The sequence below is a fragment of the Myodes glareolus genome, chromosome 25 (genome assembly GCF_982192425.1).
Source record: "Myodes glareolus chromosome 25, mMyoGla1.1, whole genome shotgun sequence".
NCBI lineage: Eukaryota > Metazoa > Chordata > Mammalia > Rodentia > Cricetidae > Myodes > Myodes glareolus.
Window position 1 is genome coordinate 20,743,258 of NC_142050.1, and position 15,715 is coordinate 20,758,972.

Consider the following 15,715-nt stretch of genomic DNA (forward strand, 5'->3'; position numbering starts at 1 on the left):
AGCGAGAAAGACAGGCTACATAGCCATTAGAAATGAGTGACAAGAAAATGAACAGAGAAAATCCACCATTGATCGGTTGCCCTTAAGCAGAGAATTGTGTTGGCGTGACTTGCATTGAAATGATGCTGAAAATTCTTTACTCAGAGGCGAATTTAATTTTACATGTAAAGTTTGCATTAGTTGGCTGTTGACATTTGATCACTTGGATAATGAATTGAAGTTTCTTATTAGAAAGAGAAAGACAATCCCAACAGGGAAATCTGAGTACACATTTTGGCCTGAAGATGAACTGATCTCTGTGTCCTGGCTGTTGGTGGGTTCAGTTGGTGGCACTATTTTGGGAGGTTTTGGAAACATTAGAAGGTGAGACCTGACTGGAAAAAAATATGTCACCATCATGACTCTTAGGTGTATAGTCTCCCTGACTCTGCCGGTCTCTCTGTTTCCTGTCTGTCAGGAGGGGAGCTCACTTCCCTCCACAGTCTCCCTCAGTTACAATGTTCTTCCCAAGTCACGGGGCTAAGAAACTGTACACTGAATGTTTTGACGCAGAAAGTAATCTTCTCCCTCTTACGGCGTCTCTGCCAGGTATTTGGACACAGCTCTGTAAACGCGCTGCCTATCACACAGAGAGGCTTTACTCTTGTGTGGTGTCCTCGTAGACGTTCTTTCTTAACAAGTGGAATCTCTGCTGAAACTCTCATTTCAGATTTTACGTTATTGTATTTTCCTCAAAGAGGGATTTGTTTTATTTTCATAACAGGTCGTCATGACATCTGTCACTGTCTGTCCTTTTAAAAATTATTGCTGCATAGTATCTGTACATCAAAACATTCAGTGGATAATTGCTCTGACGATACTAGACTGTCTCCAGGTTTCTGGCCCCTTGTTCAAGCTGTTACAAGTCACCTAACTTTCTTTATGGACTACTCCCAAACCTGTTCACTTCAGATAAAATATTTATCCTGTTGCTCCATAATCTTTTTTGATATACTCCAAAGCGTACTCAGACAGGTAGCAGAGCCACCAGGCTTCCGTCAGCTCAGGAGACTACACCCTTTCCATCAAAACCAGAAGCCCTAGGAAGAAAAGGAAGGAAGCTGAAAATTAAAGGTGGGGAGATTGATTTGACCTTTTATCGTAATGAATGTCCCCAAGTCTCTAATGCTCTGCAGGCTGATGTGAGAGTTTGGCTAATCCTACAAGTTTTGGAAAGCTCCATCTTTTGCCACTCCTGACTGTCAGCCCCTTTCTTCTCTTGGAACACACACTTCCTCTCTTCATGACTTTTCTTGTGAGTCTTTCCCAAGAGCTTCCAAAATTGATCCTATTCTTTGGCTCCTTCCCCACCCTTCTGGGTTCTCATCACCAACCGACTTCTTTCCTCCCTCTGCTGAAGAGTGTGGGGATGTCTTTAAAGGTTTCCAGTGTAGAAGAAGTAGTATCTACTTTGGCAAATTCATCTTCAGAAATTCTGCGGTTGTGTTTTCCCTGGTTTCTTTTTCTGAGAATAACTATTTCTCCCTTCCCTCTTTCATATTCTGGACATTATATGACATTAAATATGTACATATCTTTGTATGCAAAGTCAAAACACTGTTCCTACAGTCTGTAGCAGGAGGCAGATGACAACATATTGATCAGGATGTAACAGAGAGGTTAGTTAGGGTAAACTCTCAATCCAAAGTGATTTTATAAATAAAATATTTATGATTTTTTAGTTGAAAATAAGCACCTCCTTTTTATTTGAAAAAGAATTTAAAACGTGAGAAAAATAGTAATGGTGGTTATCAAAGAAAGTAAAACTCTCCTTTACGTGAGTATAAAGAGAAATAAATATATAATTGTGAGTATGCTTATATGTATATTCCTATTTATTTTTATACAGGTTGTTTGAAAAAAATTTTTTTTTTTTACAATTTTTTTTGGCCTGGAGGGAGTACTTGCTTTTCTTGACCCACGTTCAGAAGTCAGAGGAAAGCGTGTAGGGATTTCTTTCCTTCCACTGTGTGAGTTTCCAGGACTAAATTGAGATTATCATTCTCGGCAGGAAGTGCCTTTATCCCTTGAGCCCCTTATATTGATTCTTAAGGCAAGAGCAAGATGAAATGGGTTGAAAAATGAATGTTTAAAGTTATCTGAGAGAAAAAAAAAAACCCAAAATGAAATAAAAATGGGGCTGGGGATTTAGCTCAGTGGTAGAGCCCTTGCCTAGCAAGCTCAAGGCCCTGGGTCCGGTTCTCACCTGGGGGGCTTTGGGGGGGCAGATAACAAGTTATCTGAAAGAATAAAAGCTGAATCGCTCTCAAGTTTTAAGCAGTTTCAAACATCACTTTATAGAAGAAAATATTTTTTTTGTAACAAATTTCAGAGTAGCCTTTGAAAAGACTCACTCAGATGATGTTCATTTCCATATACTCTCGTGTACAATTCCTTAGAATCTCTCTCCTCCTGTATCATTACAAAACAGACCTGAACAGACTCAGTTAGGGTTGAACCATTTTGACACAAGTCTGAACACAGACTTAGCATGGGTTTTAAATGTAAAGAAATAAAAATCTAAATGCTACAGAAACTAAGATCTACAAAAATGGAACACCACTCTACAGTTTATAATTTCAGTGAATGGCGAATGTTTAAGCACTTTGATGAATCGGACTTTATGTGGGATTTCCTGGCCTTCGGGGCATACAATGCTAGGAAAAAAACTGAGCCTAGTCCTTTTCTCCTTGCTCACTGGAGCTATCACATCCCATCCATCCGACCTCTGAGTGCAGTTCTCAAAGTCGGGTACTCTCTCACGCCCAAGGTCTGTGTGATTAGCATGTGAATGTGTAAGGGGATTGTTTGAAGTAACAATTAAGGGAACAATACATAAAGGCGCTGTAGAGAGCTACCAACACCTGGGAATCTTGTCTTGAAAAGGCTTTCCTAATGTATGTAATTAGAAACCAAGGACAAAATGCTCATTGTGTGGTAATAAAGCCCTATAAGGAAAACCAAAAAGTGGCTCGTGTTTTTCTGTCATTCCCTGTGATGAATCGTTAGTTAAAGCAAGGGTTTATTGTTACACTTACTTCAAAGGAAGCCTGGCTAAGTACAGTTTTTGCATGGTATCTGATCTTGGAAAATCATCCAAAGACTTCTATATGATAAAAAATACCTAACAGCTAAGAATGATACATTTCAGATGCATAAAGGATTAGAGAATGATTCTTGCAAGGTGGGTGCAGAGTTTGAGGAGAAACATCCTGCTGATTGCTGGGGCAAACCACACGTCCAGTTAATCCTCTGTAAAGGATTTCTTTTCAGTTGTGCCAACAGACCTCCGGCCTGCTACATGGTTTTGCTTTGTTTTACTTCTCTTTAAGGTATACAAGGTTCCTGCTCAGGGAACAGCACCTTACCAAAGTCATCAAGAGCTTTTTAATCCTGGAGCAGGATCAGTGATTGGGGAAGCAGGGAATGGGGGTACTAGTGCTTCCATTTTTATTAATGACTGCATGTACAAATTAGTCCTCTGGTATAACTGCCTCATAGTGAAATAGGACATTTTCCCGTAAATTGTTAAAGTTCAAGTTGTATATGTTCCTTTATCCTCAGCATTTAAATTAATCTACATAGCTATCCTTTTAAGAGAACTGGATTTGAACAATTAACAGTGAGCCTCATCTCACCATCAAACAGTGAGACAAATGCAGGCAAAACTGTTCACAGCGCTGTTATTCCATAATATGCCCCAAGGGGAAACTACTGGAGTGTCCATTGGACAATGAATGGGTAAATTAAATAGGGCATGTCTGCTTTCAAAACAGAATTTTCAGGAGACAAATTGTAACAGTCTAGAAACACTGTTTCTAAGGCTGTTGCCAGTAGAAGAGAAAAGCCAGAGCCAATTGGACCTCAGCTCCTGTGAAGTACGGTTTTCTAAGGGCAGCCATGAGCTGGTGGGAAGGAACTGAATGACATCTGGGAAACACAGTAGTCACGTGTGCTTGTTAAGAGATGTTATCCAAAAGAAAAATGAACTCAGGCTCTCAGCCACGTGCAGCAAGTTCTCACTGAGCTTGTGAGACAAGGATGCTGTTTCCCCTTGATGCCTGCATTCTTCCGGTCTGGTGCTCAGTACCTAAGAAGCAAATTGCCGGATTGGCTGTTACAGATTTCTGCATCTTATCGGAAGAAAAACATATTAGAGTTCCAGCATTTCTGCAGGAAAATGGAAGTCTAGGAAAAGAGAAATGAACACCAGGAAATAACGGATCAGCATTTAGTCAACCCCAGGGGAAGTTGATCCTGACTCGGTAACCATATAGTGCAGTACTCTTTGGCGGTTAAAAAGAAAATGGATGATGTTTTGGTGAGTGCGTACCATAAAGGAGCCTTGAAAACATTACATAAAATGAATGAGGTCGATCACAAAGTTATTCATTGTACAATTGTGCTTATGCAAAACATGAGCCATATTCAAATATGTAAAGATAGATAATAAGAGTAAGAAATAATTTTCCCATTAGTGAGAAAAAAGATCAACATATAACCTGTACATATGTGTGAATACTCACAGTAGAGTGGTGGGAAATCCATTTTTGAATGAACATTGTTCCTCAAGGTCATTAGTAAACTGTCTACAGTCTTTTCTGAATAAATAGTTCTGTCAGCTGCACTGGTTGGGTCCCAGACACAGCTTGCAAAAGTTTCCTGAACCCATCCTGAAGCCGAAATAGAGCAGTGGCAATCCTGTAGTTAGGGAGAAAGGGTTTGGGGCACAGGTATTAGTACCGTGAAGCCTGATCCCTGAGTGTTACGATGGATCTAGGCACATTTTGAATTACACAGAATGAAACTCAGGGCTTCCCCCCACCTTCTTCCTGTATGAATTGTCCCACATTCTCCCTAGAACCTCTCTCCTTGGGCCACAAGGCATCTGCCACGTTCATAATAGTGGAAGCTTTCCATGGTCTCACGGTCTTACCTGCCCCAGGTACTTTTATTCCTCCAGGGATGAGTTTCACTTAGAATGAAGGGAGGTGATGTGGGATGTCCTCCTGTATATATGTTGTTTTTATTGGCTAATGAATAAAGCTGTTTTGGCCAATGACTTAGCAGAATATAGCCAGGCTGGGAGAAATAAAGAGAGAGAGTATGTGGAGTCAGGGAGATGCCACGTAGCTGCTGAAGGAGAAGGATATGCCAGAACCTTACCCAGTAGGCCACAATCTTGTGGCAAAACAGATGAATAAAAATTGGTTAATTTAAGATATAAGATTTAGTCAGAAATATGCCTAAGCTATTGGCCAAACAGTATTGTAATTAATATAGTTTCTGTGTTATTATTCGAGTCTGGGTGCTGAGAAATGAACGAGCAGTCTCCTCCTACATTTTCCCCAGTCACAGTCACACATTAAAGATCAATTTCACTCTGTCCTTCTGCAGAGGCAGCTTCTGCCTCTGTCTCTCTTCTCCCCTCTCCTCTTTCCCCTTTCTCTCCTTCCTCCCCCCTCCATCACCCACTAAATAAACTCTATACTGCCCCAAAAAATTTCAATTTCAAGACATCTAATTTCATTTTGTATTAAAAGAAAAACAAGTTTTAAACATAAGATAGCCACTGGGTTCTTTTAAGCGTTTGTAGATGTGTGTTGGATTGTAAACCACAAATATTTTCAAGCAACAGGATTTCAGATATTGAACTCAGAGACAAGCTGTCCTTTCTGGCCATGCCCTTCTTTGTGATGATGCCTCTAATTTGCTGAGAACTCTGCTCCGTCTCTGTTTGAGCTCAGCATTTACTAACTACTCCAGAACAGGGCCATTGATATTGATAATGGTAGAGGTGTAATCGAGTAGAGATGTTGGGAGGGTGACAGAGAAAAGAATATTGAACTAAGCACTCATGGTGTGAAGAATTTGGGCAATTTATAATTCTTAATGCTTTTCTGGAAGTTAATCACTTAATTTTCCTTGGTTCTAGATTGGGCTTATGGATACTACAGACAACAGAGAAAACTTGTTGAAGAGATTGGCTGGTCCTATACAGGTAAGCATATTGCTGACACTGTGAGAATTAACAAAACCTTTTTTTTTTTGTATCTGTTACTGTACATAAAAGGAATTATTGTAACCTAGTGCATTATTTTAGTTTTCCTCCAGGCTGTCCTATTAGTTGGTAGAAAAATGATTTTTAGTGGGCTTTTCATAAGTTTGGTAGTATAGCATATTGAATAGAACTGGGCTTAAATCTCAGGACTTTACTTTTATTCCTTGGGACAATGCATAACCTCCCTGAAGGCAGGCTGGGCATAAAGTGAGTTAATGAAGTGAGAAGCACTTGCTTAGACCTTTCTTTGAATGGAAACGTCCAGTAAGCACTAGTGGCCATTGTTATAATTGTGTTAGTGATTATTTTTCACTCATTTGGCCATCTTTGATAATGTACGTTTTTTGAAAAGGGTCTTCCTTCTGAGTGACTGACTGAGTTTACTGGAATCAAACTCTAAAATTATTCTGTCTGATTACCATACTTGGCTTGGATCATCATAAATATTTGAAGTAGGTTAGAAAGAATCCTGAGCAGAAGTCATGATCAAAGCCCTGGGTAGAAGAGAAGCTGTAGTGTTGATTGGAAGAACAGGAGCGGGATTTGGATAGATCGCACAGTTGGCAACCACTTGAGATATCGCGAGAAGCGCTGCAGTCAGGCACTGATTTTACAGGAGTGGGTTGGTGAGATGAACTCACAACAGAAGGTACAGACCATGTGCCTGGCCAGTCTGGGCTTGATTTTACTGGAAAAGCCCAGCAAAGTGTTAATTTTTTTGTATAGAAGGACATGCATTTCCCTTTTTGCTAATTTATTGTGAATATACAAAATGATGGGTTTCACTACGCTCTTCCCGTGTGTTCATAAACATCGCTTGCTCATACTTGCCCAGGTACATCCTTCTCCAGTTCCTGTTTCACCCTCACTGGTTCACGTCCTCTGCCTAAGTAGTCCCTGTTTTCCTGTGTCCTTTATTTTTGGTCTTACTTTAGAAATCGTTCATATTCATTGTAGAGAATTTAGAGACTAGGTTCAAGTGCACAGAGGAAAATACAAACCACTCTTTAACTTGTTTAATATTATCCACTAATAATAACAACCTGTCCACTAATAATAATAAACATATCCACTAATAATAATAAACACGTTGTGGGCCTTTTTTGGAAGCTTTTATTATCTTAGGTTTGGATGGTTTGTGTATTTCGTCCATCTTAGTTTGGGGAGTATTTTTTGTGCCTTTACAAATTTCAGGAATGACTCCTGCCCATCAGGGGCCTTAATACCTGACTGATACTGTCCTGATTAGAAGTTTGACTATTTAACTACTCCCCTTGTGTTCATACAGCTGTCTTATAAGTAATGTTGTGTGTAGGCAGTTACGTCTTCATCTTCATTTTGTCATGCTTTTATATGCAGCTTCTCACTAGGAGAAAGTATTTTTGAGTGTCCTGGTGTGTGTTCTGAAGTTTGTTCTGGAGAGGTCACAGGAATCATTACTAGGAATAAGTGACCGCTCACTAGGTGTTGCTCAGCATTTGGCTCTACTATATAGTGAGCTCCAGGATGGTCAGGGCTGTGTGGAAGAAACTATATCTCAAAAAAAGAGGAAAGAACAAAGACAAAAGGGGACGAAAGGAAGGAGAAAAGAAAAGAAGCTAAGTTGGAATATGGAAAAAAATTAATGAACAGGAAAAATCAACAAATTAAAATTGATCTCTCTGTCCTATGGGAAACAGGCAGATAGCAATCAAATAGATCCCAATACATGACTGGAAAAGACCTGTCCTTAATGTTCTCATTTATAGTCATGATCTAAAAACCTATGGAAAATAACTGTATATTTTATAAACCTTATAAAACATATAAGAAATAATGTATCTATAATTCTCTCTCATTTCAAATTTGTTTGCTTTTCTTTCTTTCTTTAGTTGCCTCTTCCACCACTGTATAGTGATTTACATTTACACATATTCACTTGAACTTCTTCAAAATGGACTTTGATAAAAATAATTGCTTGATCAAAGGGCCTTTATGGTTTATTATATCACATTTTTATATTCATCACATTAGAGATATTGCCAAACTGTAAAAAAGTTCTTATTTGTTTTCATTCCTACATTTTCAAACTTAAATGAAACAAAATTGTAATTTTAAAACTACAATGAAATTTTTAGTAAAAAGATCTTAATTTTTATATTCATTTGATTTTTTTTATTATTTTAAATTATTTGATTTGTGCAGAAATTTACACAACAAAAGTTAGGTAATGTTGTGGGATATATGATAATGTGAGGTGATAGTCAATTAATAATGAATAACGCCAAGTCTTAAAATCAAAAGTAAAAGACCCTTAGGATAGATCTATGTAATTTTACTTGTGTTTTATGCATATTCATGTGATACTCATCTGAATAAATTTGGGTTTGCATTTGAGTCTAGAACATGGGCAAGTTTTTCTCTACCATGTACATAACTCATACAATGTAAAAATTTTAAAGTAAGCTGACATAAAAGATAAAGGCATCTCATATTTTACAACTGTATTGCAAGCAGTATCTTCAAGTATTTTAACTTAATTTGACTTTTCTAAAATAATATTGAGTTTAAAATAATATAAATAATAAAAGAATCATCACAATAAAAATTTTAAGTTGTGAAAAATAATTGCTTACCTACTTATCAATTTCTGAAACCTTAGAGGTCTTGAGTGTCCAAAAGTCACTTCTGATTAGATGATCTGAATATTTTGATTCTATTAATGGGTTATCTAGGAAATTTTGCAAAATTACACTCTTTTATTGTGACTAACACTATATAATTTCCTGATTTCTACTACTATCATATTATCTGTTTAAAGATGAATATTATTAGAAGCTGATTTTAGGTAGGCGGTATATTTGTATTGCTATAAAATATTTTTCATGTATGATTAATGCTAGTGATTGAGTTATAAGTTTATTAATGAATACAACAAAGTACTATTTTCTCAAAATCTCAATAATTTTGTATATTTTATAACTTTATATCTGATGCCTGTAATCATTTTGGATTTATTTTCATCCAAAAGACAGATCTTGTGTTTTTTATAGAATTGCAACTATTTGTATTCTAATAACTGGGAAAGATTAATGCCCGAGAAATCATTCACCATGGCAAAATCATGACATCTCAATGCACTGTTCTGCACATGTCTGCTGACATCAGAGGCTGGACAATGTCGAGGCAAACTGTCTTCCCAGGGCTTCTAAACTTGACTCTGAGTAGGTTACAAGTGTTGCCTCTGAGATGAACTTTTCTCCAAGAAATTTTCATGAGGCTTAAATTAATAGTTCTGCATGCTTTCACTTTTATAGTTGTATTCTTCTTTTCATTTTCTAGCAAACTTACAAATCATCTTTCAAAAATTTAACCACTTAACTGTTTTAAAAATTTATAAACAAATACTAATATATTGTAGAAGACCCTGCAACACGGAGTTATACCGAGTAACACTCAACCTGGTTTAGTCTGCTTAACAACAAACTTTGTAGTTTCAGAGGTCACAAGAACAGGTTCTTTTGCTCCAGTGAATCTTTAAGCGAAGAAGCCAGGTGATTACCAGGACTGTTAGCCGGCAGCGCAAAGTAAGCTTTTATACAGCCTCCCTTACCCCAAATGTAGAACTAGAAAATGGAGGCTCTCAAGTTTGGGGAGAGTTATCATTCTCAACGTTCCAAGAAACGGCAGCAGATATAAATGGACTGATGGGAAGACAGTGAAGGTGTTGTCCAGCTTCCCCAGGTCCCAGAAAAGCTAGGTGTACCTGGTTATCTAAGAGGAAAGCAGTTCTATCATGAGTTTCAGTAGATAAACTAGAAGCAATGCAATGCCACGCTGCAATATACGATTATCTGGGGAGCTAGCCGCAGAACTACTCCCTTGAATGTCCTAATTGAGCAGTGCTCCATTGACCAGGCGTGGAGTTAATAGGTTTGTGCATACATAATGAGCAGTTCTTTCCTCTCTAATCAGGTTTTATGACCCTGCCCATAACCAAAAGCCTGTTGGTTTTACCTCCCATCAGAAGCAGTCTTGTGATCGAAAGAGCAAAGTTATTAAAATGTGGCATTGCTGTGGAAGAGTAACACGTTTTCAAAGGGATATTCAACAGTCAGGTGATGGTGGAAGATGAATTCTGTTGTTTGTATTAATGCCTTCTATTGGTTTGGGAAATTCTTTCTAGAATAGTTTAAGAGTCTAAGGAAATTTTATAATTGTTTACAGTTCCTGCAGAGTCGGACTTTATTCTTTTGTAGCTGTAATATCAAATAAAATAGCTAAGTATTTTATCCAAATGAATTATCTCTCCTAAGAAAATCCTTATTCACCATAGCATTTACCTCATTTTAAAATTTGAACATTTAAGGCTGACTGGTGCTTCCAATGCTATGCTTACTATTCTTCCTCAAAAATAAAAGTTATGGTTACATATAAAATTTGAAATTAAGTTCATGGTGTGATTCTTAAATGTAACTCACTTTGTAGACAGCAGAAATGAATTAGGTCTGGTTCCATCTACCTGCTTTGTTTTGTGGCGTTTGAATTTGTTGAAGTAGCTTAACTCTTAGAAGATTTCTAAAAGTGTTTGCCCATAGACTATTCTCCTCATAAAAACTGCAAGCTTGGCATTTTTCCGTGAGGGTGATGTCAGGCCACCAGAAGTCATTTTCGACATGGGACACACCAACATGATTCCGGTGGAATCACTTAAGCTGAGATGGTTTATTAAAGATTATGTGCTTGAAGTAGATGAAGTAACCGTACAAATCCCTACTGGCTACCAGATGGGTGGAGAAGCAGAGTGCAGGCAAGAATTACTCTCTTAATTGTGCCTTTTATGTAGATTAAGAACAAACAACTTTTCTCTTCAGGACAGCTGTCATTGTGCTGAGAAATGACAAGGCTGCTCCTTAAAGGCCACAGTCCCAACGTGAAAGTTTTCTGAGGGAGATAAGCAAGGTGTGGTGGGAGGGCGGACTGAAAACTTGGGGATGTCAGCGCTAAGAGCCTGACTCCACCGCTTAACTCTCTGTAAGCTCTTAGAAGACGAGGTTCACGCCGTAGTAGTATAACATTAGGTTTTCTGTGACCGTGTTCAAATCAAGATAACTCAGTGAGGAAAAATGCCTCTCATTTTTGTCTTTCATTTTTAATATTACAAATGCATAGCTCAAGATTATCCTAAGAGATGCTGGCGTCTTCTTTTCACTTGATTACTTAGGTTTTACCTAACAGGCTTGAGCAATGATAAGGTTACTGGAAATACATTTTGACTGTTCCATTCTTAAAAGTTGTCACTACTGAAATATCTTTACCTCCTAGGCTTACGAAGATTTATATTATTTCCCTTGTAGCCTTCTTTAAAGAAACTTGGAATTGCCTTTTTCATAGTGATATGTTCTCAAGTTTTCTTGCCTCCAAGCACCTTTTTAAAGATAGGGTTGCTGTGGGCACAAGGCAGAAAGACCACTGTTGGACTTGCCTGGGTACTGGATGAAGAATATTTTAAATACTAAATGAATCTGTTTCCTGAAGAAGAATATCTTTTCTTGCTTGATAAATATATAGAGCAGAGATGTTACTTAGAGAAAACATAGCATCACATGGGCCGTGCGGTGTTTGACAAGGCATACCCTTACCATACCCAGCACGAAGACTGTCTGAATCTATGCAGAGTAATGACTGGAGTCTGGCTTGTCTGGGTCGTTTCCTGCTTCTGGGATGTCTTTTCAATCTGCTATTTATTCTTCTTTGATCCCTTATATTCGAATTCCTTATAGTAAAGAGATTGTTCATTCTCATTTCAAGTGTAGGAGTGAAAAAAATCAAGTAACAGAATTGCCCCATTTCTGTCTAAAATTGCGCATTCATGTGGGCAGAGAGAAGAGGCCTGGGAAAACACAGCCCAGACCCCTGGTATCATCATCCTGGAGAATGAGTCAATGGGAACAGATGAGAACATAGCAACAGGATTGTCACTTCCTACTGCGCACAGATCACCGAGCTCTCTTTATATTGATAAAGAAAGATTTTGGAAAAAAAATCATTGTTATAAGTTATTTTCAATGCATCTGTCTTGTTTAGCTAAAAAGGAGAAGGTCACTAGGTAAGATCCACAGCTCTGTCTTTACTCACTGTGATATGGGATCTGTGCTTGGCTGAGTCTCAGTTAGTGGATGGTAGATCAAGCACACAGAGCACACAGGGCACTCTGCATCCAATTCCCAGCCTGTGGCTGACCTGTAGGCAGAAGAAGCTGCTAATTGCTCTTCATTTCAGGTTTTTCATCTGTAAAAAGTTCTTAATAACACCCTATTTAATTGAGTATGGATTAGATAAATGCTTCCCATTGTTGCAAAAAAAATAGCTCTTTGAGCAAGGACTATATGCTGCAAATCCAAGTGATTATTATCTGGCAGTGTCTTAGCTTGAGCCTGAACAGACTGAACCAGCCTGGGCACATCTGATAATCTCACAGGAGGATTTAGAAAGAGTAGATCAGCTAAAATGCATCTTATAGACATATATTTCCTATGTTCTGTGTATTATCTGAAGCTTACTTAAGATTTATATTCTTGGTAGATATTTTGCCTGTGGTAAATGCAATGATTCATCATGCTTTATTGTGGAGGCTGAATAAGCTTTGGTGAATGGTATCAGACTCGGAGTTTTCTTGTATTGTATTCTCAAAAATCACAGAAATAGTGTAGGTTACATGTTCTCATTGCCACAAAGTGATAAGGATGTGGGGTAATACGAATGTTAATAAGTTCAATTTCACTATTATACTACACACACACACACACACACACACACACACACACACACACACACACACCATATGTATAGATAACATAAAAGTCCCTGAGGCTAGGTAGAACTACTAGGGTATGGGAAGGGTAAGAAGATGATAATAGGAAGGGATGATGGAATATGTTCAAGATAAATTACATACATGTATAACAGTGCCTTTATATACCCCAGTGTAATCACATGTGTGTGTATGTATGTGTTATATGTATGTCTGTATGATGGTTTATCCCTTTGTCTCTAAATACCATGTTACAGCTTTAATCATGTAGACTATTTTCTTGAGGTCCGAGACCCCCTAGACTAAAGCAGAAGTAGGGTTTGTTCTGGCTGGAATACAAGAGGTATTCTGTTGTGTCCTTTGAACACTAGCATCCAAGTTGCAATTCTTTGTTTAGGAAGCATTCTAATTATCATCGAACAGTCTGATATACCTAGTTGCCATAGGTCATGATCCGTGGCTTCCATAAAAAGAGGAGGAAACTTGAACCCTAGTCAAAGGTAGGCGTTGCAGCTGGGTGTAGCATCTGATGAACTTGACAGTGGTCCTGATGGAAACCAGGATTCAGAGAAAGACGGTAAGTCTAGTAAGTCACCCTAGGGAGACTGCTGTACAGGAAGAAGACTGGCAGTAGAGACTGAGAGCAGAATTATCAATAAGAGCGGGGCTGATCGCCTTATGGCGATCCTAGATGCCTTTCCAACGCCCCCTTTCTCAGAGACTCCCTCCTCTTAAAATGCCTGCCCATTCTGCCCTGCTAATGACATAACCCAAGTGACTCCTACCTGGGGCTCTTTCTGACAGAGGCAGAAGGAACACAGAAACACAGAAAAGCTGAAACACTCAAGGTTCCAAGGTAGACACCAGGGTCAGTCAGAAGAGGCATAGACGGTATTGTGACAGCCAGTAGAACATGCCCACGTAACAACCAATAGTCTCCAGTAAGGAGCAGCAACACATTAAAATCGGACTCTTGTACTCGCAGGCTGCACTTTTTTGCCTAGGGTGTCTTAGTTGGGGTTTCTGCTGCTGTGATGAAACATCATACCAACAATCAGGTTGGGAGGAATGGGTTTATTTGGCTTACCCTTCAGCACTGCTGTTCGTCACTGAAGGAAGTCAAAGGCTGAAACTCAAACAGGGCAGGATCCCAGAGGAAGGAGTTGATGCAGAGGCCATGGAGGGGAGCTGCTTACAGACTTGCTTACCATGACTTGCTCAGCCAACTCCTTTGTAGGACCCAGGACCAGCAAGCCAGGGATAGCATCCACCATAGACTAGGCCCTTCCCCCATTAATCACTAATTGAAAAAAATGCCTTATAGTGGGATCTCATCGAGGCATTTTTTTTTTTGTTCAACTGAGATTCCTTCCTCTGATGACTCCCAGCTTGTATCAAGTTGACACACACAACCAGACAGTACACTAGGGGATGTTCTACAGCTTTCTAATTTAGTAGAGTAAGTTCTGATGATAAATTGAACAACCGATCACACCCAGGTGTCAGAGACCTAGCAGGGATTAAACTGTGTATGCCTTTCTAGTCATCTACCCTCAATGCTGAGGTCTATGAAGTATAAGCATCCAGGTTATTTTCCCTGGTGTGCACTGTAAGTGTCAGTTTGGCATGTATTTGTCCATGAAGAAACATGTTCATTTAAGATAAGAAATTATACATATATGTGTGTATGTATGTGAGCACATTAGTTGGAATTATTCTAACCTCCAGAAGTAACTGCTATTAATGTCTTCTGTTGGAGAAAATACAGCTAAAAATAAAAATTTGTCTTAACTCAGAACTTCTTTCATGAGGATGGAGAGAAGATAGTGGTTTGGTTATGGGGTGATGATGAAGAATATGTGGTAGGCATCAAAGGGAGTCTCCCCAAGAGATTGCGAAGGACTCTGCAGTTCATAATCAATCAAACATAACTTACTAGATCCATGTTTTCAAGATAAACTGTAATTAACCTTCATATAGGAGGACTTGACAGTAATTTTGGTCATTTGCTATTCATCCAGTAGTTAGCTAGCAATTGGAATGACTCCCTGTGTTGACAGATTGGCTTTATCTAGAGAAAAAAACATTACAGGTTGGCATAAATGGCTTATAGAAATTGGGTCCTTGTCTTTCTATGTACATTGAGAGAGTGGTGTTAGACCTGGTACTCTAACTAGGTGTCTGCATATCAGAAAGATGGCTCCAGAGTCCTAAAGGAAGACACACTGGGCCTTAAGCTGACAAAAGGCTAGCCTATCTGATATCTATAAGGTCTTGCATTCATTACAAAGCGCATCCTTATGAAGGACTTACACTGATCCATTTAGGGAGCATTCTCTCTTTGTTTTCTTTTTTCTCTTCCCTATTTTCATCAGCGGTAATTGCGCCTCTTCTTATTGTTTGTGTGGACTTTAGATTGCCCTCCCGGCAGTCCGGGAGCATCTCCCTCTCTGGACCGCTGCTCTCCGTAACTGCTTTGATTTCGCTACCAGTCTGTGGCTGTTGTTCCAGGCAAATGTATTATAATCACGTGTGTGGAGCAACAGAAAGCATGCATGTCTATGGGGCCATTTTCTTCATTGTTTTTCTCTGTCTAAAACAGGACCTCACCTATCACAGGTACCCAAAACATAGTTAGTAATTAGTAGTCTGTTTCTTCTGTGTCACTGGGGACATGGAATTAATTACATCGTGGAAGAACTGTGACTAATAATGTACTGATTTTAGAGGATTATTCCAGATCCTCCTAAAAACAAAAGGTATATGCAATAAATAAATAAGTAAGTAAGTAAATAAAGAAGTAAATAAATAAATATATGTTG

General features: G+C 38.7%; 1 protein-coding gene across 4 annotated transcripts in view; it reads left to right on the forward strand.

Moving 5' to 3' along the window:
• Ptprz1 (protein tyrosine phosphatase receptor type Z1) overlaps window positions 1–15,715 on the forward strand; it is a 176,712-nt gene that overhangs the window by 41,790 nt on the left and 119,207 nt on the right. For all 4 annotated transcript variants that reach the window (XM_087901872.1, XM_087901873.1, XM_087901874.1 and 1 more), the window contains exon 2: window positions 5,975–6,040. In XM_087901872.1, coding sequence (XP_087757998.1) covers window positions 5,975–6,040 — 66 coding nt within the window. The remainder of the gene's footprint in view (window positions 1–5,974; window positions 6,041–15,715) is intronic.